General features: G+C 36.0%; 1 protein-coding gene and 1 long non-coding RNA gene across 6 annotated transcripts in view; one reads left to right on the top strand and one right to left on the bottom strand.

Annotated features, from left to right (window-relative positions):
- Window positions 1-1,460: 1,460 nt before the first annotated feature.
- Window positions 1,461-3,975, top strand: LOC147760327 (uncharacterized). The gene is made up of 3 exons (XR_015330883.1): window positions 1,461-1,532; window positions 1,851-2,083; window positions 2,383-3,975. It is a non-coding gene; the product is annotated as an uncharacterized LOC147760327 (long non-coding RNA).
- A 3,106-nt stretch (window positions 3,976-7,081) lies between these two features.
- Window positions 7,082-15,789, bottom strand: part of LOC106167795 (kynureninase) — a 28,635-nt gene continuing 19,927 nt past the window's right edge. For all 5 annotated transcript variants that reach the window (XM_087019195.1, XM_087019196.1, XM_087019197.1 and 2 more), the window contains 2 exons: window positions 15,261-15,503; window positions 7,082-8,150 (listed from right to left, as the gene is read on the bottom strand). In XM_087019195.1, coding sequence (XP_086875321.1) covers window positions 8,028-8,150; window positions 15,261-15,503 — 366 coding nt within the window. In that variant the 3' untranslated portion in view covers window positions 7,082-8,027. The remainder of the gene's footprint in view (window positions 8,151-15,260; window positions 15,504-15,789) is intronic.

The raw sequence follows: 15,789 nt of genomic DNA on the forward strand, positions 1-15,789 counted from the left end.
AACCCAGTATTTTATTTTTTTAAAAGGTTACCCTGCTCTAAGTTCTGAGCGGAAGGTCTGGTTAGCTTCTAGGAGTATTAGGGCTGCTTGTCAATTTAGGTCCGCAGATGGATAAATGCAAGTAACACCAGATATTTTATTATTTATTTAAAAAGGTATCTTACTCCTGGTATGGAGTGGATGGAAGGTCTGAAAGTTTCAAGCCGCAATCAGGACTGCTTGTCAAAATTTTTAGATCCTCAGATAGCGAGGGGGATAGGCTCCCCGAAGCTGTCTGTAACAGGCGGCAGTGGAGTCGCAAGGCTCCAGGGGCACATTAAAAGCGATCTATAGTGCTGTGGGAGAGAGACAAAAGGCCCACTGTGTCTCAAATCCTGAATTAACAGGATACTGTGGTACCGTCTAGTCAGCTCAGTGTTAACGAGTTCACTGAGTGGTACGGGGACGACAGTCCTCACCTAGCCATGCGTGGTTGATGCGTTTCCAACACGGTGGTGAACAGGCAAGGCTGGTGAAAACGGTCAAAGTTCCGATAACCCATGGCAGTGGGGTCAGGACCAGACCGTCGGTTGCTCCCTGGGAGCCTGGTTAGCTCTACTGGATTGAGTGATCGCTATCGACTGGGTCACCGGCTGGTTGGGTCGCAGAGGGCAGTAAGACTTACGAAAAGCAGCCGCGCTCAGCTCAATGTACAGTCAGGCCCTAGCAAACTGAAAACGAATGAGCTAGTAAGTGAGCTAGTGGGAAAGCTACGCGGCCTTGGTTGCGACGTGGAAAGTCAGACCGGACATTTACATTTTAAGGATACCATGCTCCGGGTTGGAGTGGTGAAACTGGTATTTGAGACCAGGTATTTTATGTTGTGGCCTCCCCAAGGAAGGGTTAGGTAACAGAACGGGTGTTCTGTTGGAACTGGGTAGATTAAAATCACTTCACTTAGAATATGTAGTTACCTAGCGTCAACAAATAAATCATTTAACTGGACATTATGTGGACTTGGGTTTTCTTTGCGCGACCTTACGTAAATCTGACGCGAACCTAGGAATCTTTGGATTGCGTTATCCACTGAGTAAGTCTAAAACGTAATGTCCTATTTCGAGCCCACGCTTGAATTAAGCGTACAAAATTATATAAGTTTAGGACGTTCGTCATAGGTATATGTAAAAGGTTCATTACATAAGAATCTGTGATACATGACGGGAGCTCAAATGACGATACACTTGTGCGTTAATATGTAGACATCCGGTCTTGACCGCGGTCAGGAGTTTACTCGATCTGGGTTTATTTCGACCGCGGTCAGGGCTACATTGTCCATTCACATTAGAAAAGTTTACCGTGATAAGACCAAGGTCAGGCCTTGACCGCAGTTAAAAGTGCTAGTGTGAATGGGCTAATAATACTTTTCGGGAGAAATTGTCACCTTATGATAAAAGCCCCACTGTGATTGCTTTAAGATACCAGTCAGAGCTGAGCAAGGGAAGGTTTAGGACCACCAAGCAAACTGTTTCACCTGGTGTAGAAAGTACCAGAAGGTAAAATTACAAATTAAATATTTGAAACATAATCAGTTTTGAATTAATTTGATTTGCTATCAAGTCAATAGTTTAACTTAAAATCATGAATATGAATTGGTTAAATTCTTAGAGATAAGATTAGGAATTATCAGGCAATAAAAATATAAAAAACAGTGTCAAGAATATTATAACTTTGGGAGATAAAACTTTAAAAAATAGTTGTGAAATTTAAATCAAAACTGCACTTAGCTCTGACATGAATGAACATGTGTTTAACATTTTGTTTAAACTGTAATTACTGCTAATCTTGATTCTCTTTCTATTTATTACTGAAAGGTTTTCCCTGTGGCCAAACACTGGACCTGCTCAGTGGCCTGATTGCAATTGTAATGTGGAAACTGTGGTATCCTTGCTCTGCGACCAGTATCCAAGCTCAAGGAAGTCTTAATCTAGATGGACTCTTATAGATTGAACTTACAACAGAATAAGACAGACAGTCCACAACAACCCCAGGATGATGGCAGAAAATATATAATGCCAGCAATTAATAAAACAACTTTAATTCAGTGGTATGCACTTTGCATTTGCTGTTTTTATGATTTTGCTTAATATTATATATGCTTGTTTATATGTTTTATTTTAAGCTTTCTATTTTATTCAGTATTGTCATAGAAATATATTTAACTACTGGATTTTAATTGAGTATTTGTAATTTTCTGTCATTCTGCTACAAGGAAATTTCCTAACACAATTTTAACAAGACCCCCAAGGTTTAAACAGATAGGACTACTAAACTATTGTTATACTATTTTTTTTTGCTATAGTTCTTTTCTCACTTTTAAGAATTATTCCTTGTTTTTTTAAATAGGTATAACAGACGTAGCAAGATAAAGAGATGTAGGTTCAAGGCCTTTCAGTACCATCTCCACCAATGGCATCTTCAGCAAGTCTGCCTGATGCAAGGTCTAAACCTGAGTCACTATACCTACAAGAAATGTTCATCATGAATTGAGCTTTGCAATTTTTTGTCCCCTTTTATCTCCAAAACTAGCAGAGATAGGTCCACAGTTACTATTGAACTTGAATATGAAGCTATTAAAGGCAATTTACTGTGACCTTAAAATTGACCTTTGGCCTTATTTTTACCATGAACTCAACTTTGCAAATTTTGGTTCCCTTTTATCTCTAAAACTGGCAAAGATACGCCCATAGTTACTATTGAATTTGAATAGGAAGTCATATACTGGCAATCTAAGCGTGACCTTGAAATTGACCTTTGACCTACCTCACTATGAATTGAACTTTGATTGTACCATTTTTAGCTATATATTTTTGCCATATTTTGAGAATTCTTGTTGATTGCATTTTTTACAGCTTGTCAAGCACAAAACTGGTGGTGGTGTCCCTTTTTTTGTGTGTGTGGGGGTCTATACGATTGCGCTTACTCCAGCTGGTGGTACAATATTCGGAGGCAGTATCGCCTATCTGATCCTCTAATTTTACCCTCACCTGTAACAGTAACTAGTACTGAACAGATTCCTGTTTCTAGAGTTCCATGCTCTGCACAACATTACAGGAAGAGGAAGGCAGATAATGAGGAGAAGGGTGTATTTAAAAGGGCATACAAAAGTACTTCATCATGTCTGTAAAAAGTGCAATAAAGAATGCAAAGCCCCTGCACATTGACAATACTTTAGAAACTGGTACTGTGCTCAGAAAGACACTTCATCTTTTAAGGAGTGGAAAACACGGTTTCTAGCTGAGGGATATAAGAAATTACTTTAATCCATGGGTTTATTTTTTTCTTATTTGATGTTTATTGCCCATGCATGTCCAAATTAGACTTTGTATCTAAGAAGAGAGGAGATTGCTGTTCTTTATCAGATAGTTGGGGCTGATACAGAGAAGTATGGAAAGAAATCATAAAGCCATGGTTATAAGCCATAAGCAGTGGGACACTTATCAATATATATTCATAGTTTATTTAATAACTGTCTACCAAGGCAGGTTAGTTTAGTATAGTTTGAACTTTATTTTTGTATTGTAAATTATAGAATGTCTAAAATATTTTAGATACGAATTTTGATCAGTCAAAACAATCTCCTCTCTCCCTCTCTCATATTTGTTATGAAGAAATAACTGGTATAGCCCATACAATTGCTGGGGTGACTTCTATGTAAAGTTAATGTCTTGTTTGTTGTGCATCATCAGAAACAATGGAAGATGCTGGATATCGGTGCTTTGTTCTTTGCAATTTTTGATTTGCCATTTTAATATATTTAAAAACTTTCCACATATTGCTTCGCTTTATTATTGTTAAAAAATTTATTTTTTGGCGTCATATATTTCAAATCTTTTTCTTTTTTTTTTTTTAATTTGTATTTTTGATATGAAACAAGTCATAAAGCCATGGTTTTATTTTTCTCATATGAAATATATTTTGCTTGTCCAGATTACTATTTTCTACATGAGCCTGCCTTTCTCTTGGATAGTTAGTGCTGGTGCAGTTTTGTAAGAAAAAAATCATAAACAGGGGCGGATCCAGAGATATTTTCTGACAGTCTTCCAAATTATCTTTGTTGATCCATCCTCCATTTTTGACCGTCTTCCGACAAAAAACATTAGATGCCCGACAATGTAAACTTGAAAATCTGACCGTCTTCCGGAAGACCCAGAAGACGGCCTAAATCCGCCCCTGATAAAGCCATGGTTTTATTTCTCCTAATGAGGCACATGTTCATTTTGAATTTAATAGCTGTCTTTATTTAGCTTAGATTCAGTAGAGTTTGAACATTTTTTGTTTATTTCAGTCTTTTATGACAGTTTTTGATCACTGACATATTTCTCATGTCCATTTTGGACCCTGGTGAAAATGAACCTTAGCATTGTATAGATTATGTCTGTTAATATTAATTGCTTAGCTTAGTCCTCAGAAAGAGGGAGTTAGGTTTTTGGCTCTATCTGCCATCCATGTTTAATTAATAGAATGTGTGGATTCTGAGTCATTAGCTGTAATTGATTAAATTCACAAATCATTGACCAGAGCCTAAACAGCATTTGATGATGCTTTATGGCAGCCTTTATTTTGGTCATTTTGGAAAATAAAAACTATTTTACAATTTGGCTTACAGTAAAGCTCCACTAGAGCACCCCTTTTGGATGCTTGATCGGACACATTTTTGACTCTAAATATAGCTGCACGGGAGCACAATTTGGCCTGTTATCTTTTATTTGTTGGCTTCCTTACAGTTGTAGAATACTTTTGGCCTGATATTTTCTTTGGCTTACCAATAATATCTTTATGCTTTAAATAAAAGTGGTCTTTATTGACCAAGTTACAAACCCTCTATATTTTGTTTGTGTGCATCAGGATGTGTCTAGTATGGACGGATGGCTGAGATGAAGTATTTTTTTAATAATCTTAAGTATTTATAAAAAAACTTACTCATTACTTGTTTGCATACTTTTTTTTCATCATGTCCTTGTTGCAAAATACTGAAGAAATTAAAATGTGAACAATATAAAGAGGTTTATTCTGATTAATAATGCAAAATTATATTGTTTAATAACTTAATTTTCTTGCCCCACATATCTTCAAAACTAGCAGAGATGTGCCTGGTTTTCTCTCTTGTCAGCACATATGCAACACTGACAACACATTTCAAGGAAAACCAATAGGCCTATTGTCTAGAGAATTGCAGGAGTGATCAATGTTAGGAAAATGCAGGTCAATTGGAAAATCTGCTTGATTGTACCAATTTTTTTTTTTTTTTTTTTTTGCATATTTTGAGAACTCTTGTTGATTGCATTTTATAGAGCTTGTCAAGCACAAGACTGGTGGTGGTGTCCCTTTTTTGTAGGGGAGGGGGTCTATACGAATGCGCTTACTCCAACTGGTGGTACAATATCCGGAGGCGGTATCGCCTCTCTGATCCTCTAGTTATTGTGATAGATTTAATCCCCGTAGGCTGGTGTTGACTTATAATAGGGAGGTTTATTGAGAAAAATGACTTTAATTAGTTCTAATTAAACAGCCCAAAATAAGCATGGGTTTCAGCTTTTCAGGTTTCAGAGACTGACGTGACTCGCAAAAGACACCCTTATTTTATGTGTATGATTCTATGTACTTTTTTGCCTTTTCCTCCTTTAAGTGGTAATAAATAAATAAATAAATAACATGGTTGTGGCTGGTGGTAAAATCGGAGACAGCAGTTTGAACATTAAACATATAACTTTTGCAGTTTACAGATAAAGATAGATTTCTTTATTTTAAATAGGGTATATTGATGAAAGAAAATGAAGTCCTCCACTGAAAGAATCTTACCCTGGAGCAGAAAGTTACCCAGTTATCAGATAGGCTGAGAGGCAAGGCGAGCCTCAAGGACCACGGCACTCACCAGTATTGGTTGTGTGGTGTAAGATCTTCATGTCCTCACAACACAACACAGATTAGATCACAGGGCCGTAGCCTCCCGGGGGCAGCTGCCCCCCCTGGGATTTGAGGTGCAAAAAAAAAATAATCGCAAAGGTTAAAAAAAAAATAATAATTGCAAAGTTGGTATCAATTATGTAAGAAAATGCACTCATGGCCACTAGACAATCATTCAACAATTTGTTTAGAAAGGTGTACTGTTTTAAGCGAACTCAGTTCATGCCAAAAAGTCCAATATTGTTGTGTTGAAAAAATGACTGTACTTATGGCAAAATGAACCCACAATATCTGACTTCTGATTGAGCAATAAATAACAGTTAAAATGCACCAGAATGCAGTATTATACAGTTTTTAAAAATTTTCCACAACGTTGGAGGGGGATGACCCCTCCCCCCTCGGGGCCTTCGCCCCCTTGTGTCCGATTACCGCCCCCCCTGGCATTTTGCTCAGGTTACGGCCCTCGATCAGTGACAATTTCGGATCCTTTCTCTTGATATAAAAAGGATATTAACTTTTGAGTGTATTTATTCAAATATTCTGGTATCTGACCTTGACAGTAGTCACAACAATGTAAGGTAACACATCGCGAGTGACAAGAAACTGAGGATCCCTGTATTAGAGTCCGCCTAGCCTTCCATCCAATTCATACAGTGTCAAATGTGGCATTTTGTATTACAATATTCAGGCACCTTCTGTACAACAAAGGATGCGATACACTGTAATTAATGAACGTTGGTTGTCACTTGTAAGTCACTTTTTTTTTAAAGTAATTTTTATGCAACAAGAAACATTAGTAATTTAAAGTTGTTTTCTGCATGTGGCACGTGGAAGTTCTGGTGTTCATGCGGTGAAAGTTGAACAGTAAAGAATTTTTTCTCTCTCTCTCTCTTACATGTACTCTCTCAAACATGCAGTATATACAATAACTGGACCACCCAGCTTGTGTAGGGCCTTGATGACCATACGGTCAATCATCACAGCTTCGATTTTAACATCAATTCATACTCTCCTCATATTTAAACATTATGTTAATATCAGAATATCCACGTCAAAAATTAGACCCATTTTTTCATACATATCTCTGAAAAGGAGTAGGTGAAATTGGTTTCACTGGAAACTGAAAACAAACACAGAGTGGAACTATTTATATAAAGCATTTTATAGCAAAACAAAACAGCATTTTACATCCATTTTCAAAATATAACAACATCAGAGACATGGCTGACTTTATAGTTTTAGATTATACATTATCTTACTAGATTCAACATCAAAATCTAAAAAAAAAAAAAATGGACCATAATATAATCTCTGTATGCAAATAACACCCCATTTCCATAGATTTTTAGATCGATCTATCCCTGTGGGGAGTCTCACTAGATTACTGTCAGCTTGGCCGGTTTAAGCGTCTGTCCCGCCTACTAAAAACTGTAAGAGGGTAAGTAACTATGGTCCCCGCTCGGCTGACTGCAATTTAGCGTGAACCCCCAGGGAGTTAGGTCGATCTATATCTTAATCTTTAGATCGATCTAAATCTCTGGGAAAGCACCCTAAGTGTTTAATTTCTCTTGGAAATATGTCACAATCCACCACTCCACTTTACCATAAACACATTTTCATTAATTACTATCAATCAATCAATAAAAACATATCCCATAAATCAATGTGGAAAAATAGATATTATAGAAAAAAGGTTGTATAATGTTTATAAGTAGATCCCACTGCCTGCTTTACTATGACACATTTTATGCAAATGGCTGATCCTGAAGACAAAACCTATCATATTTCAGCAATCAATATGTTTCCCTTTTCAATCTCTGCATCCAACTGTTCTTCTTTCCTTCTTTACTCAGAAGTCAAATCAATATTATATAATATGATATATAAATTGTTTGAATTTTGTGAATAAATAACCTATGGCATTTAAAATACCCAATAGAGGCCATTAATTCATTCTAATGTGTATCAAGACAATGTAGCCCCATATTATGCAAAGCTTATACCCAAAAGGGGGCATTAATTCAATTATGACACAAGATGATCCTGTCCCAAGTTTTCAGAAACTCTTCCCAGAATGCTGTGCATTAGTTTAGATGTGCTGCATGAAGGGCCTGTCCCAAGTACGTAATAAATTTATGGACATCTTGAAATGAGTTGTAAAGATGAACAGGAGCAATACGTATGACGTTGGGCTTGCGTTCATCACACTGAAATTATAGCGATAAAAAGTTTTAAAATCAGAAATCCACTGTGGCTGGGTGCCCTATTATTTTCAGATGTTTAAGGTAATGTCCTGATGATATTTCTGTCTAATAGAATTTCTCAAGTTTTTTTTTACATATACAGGTACCATTATAATGTTTATATTAAGATTTTAAAAATGATAGGTACCCATGTGGTGAATTTGACTTCAATAACTACAGAACCCAATGACAAATTTCATGCCATATTTTTTTGCAATTTTCTTCACAGATTTGAGTGCTTTCGTAGTTCATCTAGCCTACACAGACTTCAGAACATATTTTTAAATTGTACCCACTTACTATACTAGTACTTAAGTATACATATACATAGCATTAAAAAATGACTTCTTTCATATAATCTGTATTATGAAAGATTAAGAGACAGGGAAGTATTTGGCAAAAATGAGGCATTTGCATATAATTTGTCCCTGCAGGCACGTTTTGGCAAAGGGTCATACTCAAAAGCATAGCACCAGTTGTTGTTGGTTGGAAAAGCAGAATATCTTGGATCCTTCGTAAATAACCTTGATATATCTTCTCAAAATGTTTGAAAATTTGTTGAACAGCAAAAGAAGATGTTTGTAAGTCAAAAAAAGCCCAAGTAATTATTATCTGTTTATCTTTTGTTAAAATTTATTGAGAATGTTCATTATTGAAAAGCATTTGTGAAGCAATTTTAAGCACCCTTTTTACTTCAACTTCTATGTATTGTCAGACACCGCTACTTTTGATGCAATGCAAATTGAAAGACAAGCAATGTTGAGTATTAAGACATTACCTTAAATAAGAGCATTAGGACATTACCTTAAATAACTGAAATTAAAAATTGGCAAGAATGAACTAATTAATCCAAATCTTTTTTGAATACTTACTCCTTAAAAAATTAATGGACAACAAGTCACTTTTAAAGATTAATCACTTTCAGACACTGATAACATTTAATGCATTTTCTGATGCAAAGTAAACTTCAAAATTTTTGAACCAACATTTAAATCGTAAGTAGCACTAAATAAACATTTCAAAGGTGGACAATTAATAATTCACGCTGTCAAAATTTATTGAGTTATTTCACTAGTGCTCCTGAAACGGGGGAGGGGAGGGGGGGCAAGTGAAATCTACACAGATTGTAATGATCAGGCGTCTAACTATTTGTTGTATATGTGGTGCACATAACTGCACTAATAGCAAAGTCTACTGATCATGTATGGTATTTTAACTTAAAGTAAAAATATCATAATTATTATAATTGCTTAACCACTTAACATAAAATCAGTCCAATAATCATAATAATTTATTTATTTGAAGTCTCAATCCGAAATCTGTTTAGTAGACTTAACAACTACAGTTATGTGCAGTACATAGATATAACAGTTTTGATGCCTGGTTATTACAATCTATGTTGGCGATCTTGCCTCTCTGGGGAGGATAAAATAGTCTTACTCATCGGAGTTGGATAATTTTTGATCATAACAGCAGAGTCAGTCCATGTTAAAACCATTCTTATAATGATTACTTTAAGAGACTGTGTAAGATCATTTGTTATCTGAAGTTGCAAGAGCTCTAGTGTTACCCTACTTACCACAATATAACTACCCCTAGCAAAATGAAAAGTTTGCAAGAATATTGCAGCAATTGGTATAGAAGAAAACTTTTTTAGTCACTAATTTGCCGCCATATTGCAGGAAATTTGCAAGAAGGAACTAGAGGATCAGAGAGGCGATACCGCCTCCTGGTATTGTACCACCAGCTGGAGTAAGCGCATTCGTATGGGAAGGAAAAAGAAGGGGGAGGGGTTGACAAGCTGTATAAAATGCAGTAAACAAGGGTTATCATTTTACATAGATAATTATTTTTTTTCAAATCAGGTGGGCAAAAGCAAAAGGTCAAATACAAGGATGTAGTATCATTGTGAATGTAGGATTTCCTCACTAACTGTGATGGAAACAATATTTGAAATTTTGTTTATATTTGGGTTAAACCGTGCTGCCTTTTATTCTGTAGTTGATATTGGCCTACATGGGCAACATCGTATATTCTTTATTTTTGTGCTTGTTTGTATCATATATATTAATGAAAATTTAAAAATGGGTTGATGCAGCTGTTTTGACATTTAAAATAATTAGAATATCAAAACTGGGAGAGAAATTATAATTTAGGAAATTGAATCCACCCAAAAAGTGAAAAACCTTGTTTGGGTAGTGCTGAAAAAAAAAAAAGATAAACAACAAAATATAGTTGAATCTGCGTGATGCGCCAAAACCCTTGGCAACGAATGCCTTGACGACCAGGAAGAAAGGCATCGAAAGCCCTATTGACAAGCACAGTTTTTAGTTTTACTACAATAACAGCTGTTTTAGTGGTGAAATGCAGTATAATATATTTCCGTGTGTTGTTTAGAATGTATTTCTTGCGGAATTTTGAATCTCAAAGGAAGAGTTATTATTGCTTTAAATGTACACATGTACAGCTGACCAAATGGGTACTAATGTCAAACTAATCATGCATTAAAGCAAGTATATCTATATATAACTGCTACATATATATATATATATATATATATATATATATATATATATATATGCAGGCAATCAGTTGGCTTTTGTGGAAAAAAAAACTGCCTATTCATGCATCTGTAGGGTGGGAAAATTTGCAAACTATAGTTCATGGTGAAAAAAAGGTCAAAGGTCAATTTCAAAGTAAAAGTTTCCCAGTATATAACTTCCTATTCAAGATCAATAGCAACTATTGCCAGTTTTGGAGATATAAGGGAGGGATTTTTTTTTAGTGCAGTTCATTATGAAAAGTAGGTCACAGATCAATTTGAAGGTCAGAGTTAGACTGCCAGTGAAAAGAAGGTCAAAGGCTAATTTCCAAGTTACAGTAAGACCCCATTTCCACAGATTATAGATCGATCTATCCCCATGGGGAGTCTCACTAGATTACTGTCAGCATAGCTGGCTTAAATGCCTGTCCTGCCTACTAAAAGCTGTAAGGGAATAATTAAATTCCGTGTGCGGTCGGCTAACTGCAGGGAGTTAGGTCGATCAAGTAAGATCGATCTTAATCTCTGGGAATGCGCTCTAAGATTGTCAGTATATCACTTCCTATTCAAGTTCAATGGTAACTATGGGTGTATCTCTGCTAGTTTTGATGATATAATTAAGGACCGGCAAACTTGCAAAGTGAAGTTCATCATGAAAAGTAGGTCAAAGGTCAATATCAAGGTCACAGTTAGATTGCTAGTTAATGACTTTCTATTCAAATTCTATGGGCGTATCTCTGCTAATTTTGGGAGTGTTTTTTCATTTTATGTTAACTACTGAATATTGCATTGTTGTACTATTTAATAAAGTGCAACTCCTAAACCGTATGGAAAATAAGACAAGGCAGCAAAGCTGTCAAATGTACAGACAAAAAGCAGGAAATAACAAAATAGGCTACTGTCAATTCCGATGTAAAAGTACATTATGTTAAACTGCAAATTCAACATCAAATTTTAATTATGCTCAACAGGTAATAACAATGTAAGTAAAATGTGTAACAAGCATAAGGCTTCAGGCCCATGGGAGTTCAAGTTCACACTTTGAAAATGTAAAAATTCCAGAAAAAGAAGTCAATTAGACTGCTTTTCCAACTCGAGCTGCATTTTAGTCCTGTGTTTCTTTTTTAAAAGTTTGACAATCATAAGTAATATGGTTTTCCCCATGATGGTCATCATGGCAGCAATACCCAAAATTGTGTTTTCTTCTATTTTGATGCAATATTTCATAATGCTTAACAGCATAAAGACCATCAGTTTTTAATAATAAAATATACGTATCATGGATTTTCAGAAAATGTGACTAGCATGGGTCTTTAAGCCCAAGGTGGTTCTAAGTCACACATTGAAATTGCCAATATGTGAAAAATTAAATTTTCACAAAAAACTGATTAACTGCCAGAAAAATTTACCAAATAGACTGCACTGCCTAATGAAACTGTATTTTAGTCCCATGTTTCTTTCCTGTAAGTTTGAGAACAGTAAGTGACATGGTTTTCCTTAAATGGTCATCAAGGGAGCAGTGTCCAAAATAGGGTTTTTTTTCAAATTTTGATGCAATATTACATAATGTTTAACAGGATAATAACCATCAATTCTTAATAATAAAATATTAGTATCATGGATATTCAGAAAATCTGACTAGCAAAGGTCTTCAGGCCCATGGAACTTCAAAGTCACACCTTGAAAATGCCAAAATGTAGACAAGACAGTACTGTCCTGAAATGCATTTTTTTCCATTTTTAACAATTTTTTAACATATAACAAAATTAACACTTAACTGCCATTTTTATATGATCAACTAAGAAAATTGATGAGATGGGGAAAATATCAATAGAACAGTGTTTAATGTCCAATTTCCTCCATTCTGAGATTCTGAACATAGTGAATGAATGAATGAATCTCACAAACTGCAATGATAAGAGTTTATTTCCATTTTTGAAACTCTATTATACAATACATGATAACAAGCTTACCATCATTTTTACATAATCAACTAACAATGTTGTAAAGATGCAGGAAATGTTAAACAAAGACTTTTACGTATCTTATTAGTTAAATAATGAGACTGTTAACATGCCTAAGAATTGAATCTGAGGAAATGTGAAACAAGACAGTGCTGTTATGAAATGCGTTTATTTCCATTTTTAACACTTTTTTAACATAAAACAAAATTAACAGTTTACTGCCATTTTTATATGATCAACTAAGAAAGTTGATGAGATGTGAAAAATATCAATAGAACAGTGTCAAATGTCCAATTTCCTCCTTTCTGAGTTTCTGAACATAATGAATGATTGAATCTTACAAACTGCAATGATATGAGTTTATTTCCATTTTTGACACTTTATTATACAATACACGATAACAAGTTTACCATCATTTTTACATAATCAACTAACAATGTTGTAAAGATGCAGGAAATGTCAAACAAACACTTTTATGTATCTTATTAATTAAATAATGAGACTGTTAACATGCCTAAGAATTGAATCTGAAGAAATGTGAAAAAACAGCATAACTACTAAAATGGTGGCCCGATCATGCCGATTTTCGAACTTGACCTGCATTTTAGTAAGATTGATTACTCCTGTGAGTTTCATGACAACAGGCCTATCGGTTTTCTTTGAAATGTGTTCACAGTGTTGCATATATGCTGAAAAGTGAAAAAACAGCATAAATTCTACAATAATGGCCCGATCATGCTGATTTTCGAACTTGACCTGCGTTTTATGAATATTCATCAGCTCTGTAAATATAAAGCCAAAAAGTAAAACTGTCTTCCACTTATGGTGTTAACGCTGAAAGTGCACGGCGACGGCGACGGCGACATCGACGGCGACATGAACGGCGACGGCGACGGCGACGACAGACGCAGGTGATGGCAATATGTACAGACACATCTGTGTCTGTACATAAAAATGGACACCACCTCCAGTATTGTGCTTGACAAGCTGTACTAAATGCAAAAAACAAGACGTCTCTAGTGTAAACAGTTCCACAATTACAGAGTTTTTAGTTTCAGCATCAAATGACTGCTTCTCCGGTGAAAATGCACCGATTGACCCCAAACCCATGAAGATGAAGGGAGTCCCTAAATAGTAGTCCCCACTGTAATATGAAAGCTTAGGTCTGTGTAGTTTCTGAAAATTGGCACAAACAATTCTTTTTTTGCAGAAAATTCCCATTTTTAGAAAATTTTGGCCTGTTTGACCTTGAAATAAAGGTCAAATGTCAAATCCAAGGGCATATTTGGAAACTCCATATATGACTTTTGGTCAGACCTCTATAGTAACTTTTTCCATAATTCCTTCAGTTTGGGAGATATTTAGCATCAAATTTTCAAAAATTTTGACAAGGGTGCATTTCAGTGAGCGTCACACCCAGACCAATGCACTAACTGAGACAAAAATACCAGGGGGTTCAAGTTGAGATTATATGTGACCTAAATCCAAGAGATGGGGACACAGGTCCCTGCGGTCTAGGAGGAGAAGCGGTAACGGTGACTTGTTTCCGGCGCCCGACTGCGGAGCCGCAGGAGCCGGCGGAGCTGCAGGAGCCGGCGGAGCCGGCGGAGCTGTACGAGACGGGCCGGGACTAAAACCATGAGTACCGCCAGCGTATACGCTGGTGGTACTAATAAGGGGTACTGGAAGAGATCAGCATTGGTCAGAATTGTGCAGGAAGTGATGTGTAGTGGTGTAAGACGTAAAGCTGAGTGGTCATTTTTAGCTGGAGGTGAATGGGAATGAAGACGTGGGCTTGGAGAAAAAAATGCAGTTATTCTAACAACACCGTAAGATAAAATTTTATCTTTATGCATTTGGGGCAGAGAATACTTGTAGAAACAATAGGCACATGATATGAAAAGGTGTCACGGAACTTGAAGGTGCAAAATCGTACTAAATTTGCAGTCAATTTGTTTTGAAATACATGCTGCATCGACCGCCAGCGCAACAATAAGCGTAAAGGGAAAAGAATTCCCGGGAGGCTATAAATTGTTGTCATGTGGAATTTTGGCACTTATGTAATCTGATATGTCCATATCTAAATATTTTTTGGTGTTTTATGATATGGCCTGCAATTATAACGATGTTTTATGATCTTTGGAGGACCTTGTGAAAACCAGGAAGTAGTGCGCAACTAAGTTCCGTGTACCGTTTTGATATCATCTGCCTATTATTTCTACAAGTATTCTCTTCCCAAAATGCATAAAGAAGAAATGTTATCTTACCATGTTGTTTGAAAAACTGCTTTTTTCTCCTAGTCCACGTCTTCTCTCCCGTTCACCTCCAGTTAAAAATGACCACTCAGCTTCGCGTCTTACACCACTTGACGTCACACCTCCGCAATTCTGATCAATAGTGATCTCCTCCGGTACCCCTATTGCATGGATAGAACTGTATAATTAGGTAATTGCAGTTTGCAGCATACTTGCTGCAAATTTGAAGCACGCCTGACATTTTGCTTAAGGTAACATTAATTTTGATATTAATTCACGCTGCTCAAAGTAATAGAGTTATTACTGCACTTACCACCACTCCTCGTTTGGTCAGTTCCTTGAACATGGCCTCTATGGAGCAAGAGAAAGCTAAAGAGAGCTGACAACCTCGCTGCTCAGGGTCTGCTGGTGTCAGTATCTCCACATAGGGCTTTTGACCAGAATTCTGGCAGCCATCTTTAGGCTTGGGGTAGAGGTGCTGGAGTAGCAGTTCCAGATATCCCGTCAGCAGCTTGGACTTGGCACGAAGTTCCTCCATGTTGGTTTTGTCAAAGATCTGAGAAGGAAGAAGAGAAACTTGGGTGGAAATCTGAAAGTCTTGAGTTAGATTAGTGAACAAATATTTTTATATATTATAAATTGAGCACAGATATTAAGAGCTATTTTGGCATTAACTTAAAAAATATATCCCTCACATAGTTAAATATTATTATAATTGTGATATCTTTTTCATTAATATGTAGTTATCAGGTTAGAGTTTTTCTTTCAATATTGCGAGTTCATTCCTAATCATACAGTTACATAGTTATATTCATGTGCACATTTTTAACCAGTACATACTG

This window comes from Lingula anatina, chromosome 8, assembly GCF_051362555.1.
Source record: "Lingula anatina isolate TDL-2025a chromosome 8, LinAna3.0, whole genome shotgun sequence".
NCBI lineage: Eukaryota > Metazoa > Brachiopoda > Lingulata > Lingulida > Lingulidae > Lingula > Lingula anatina.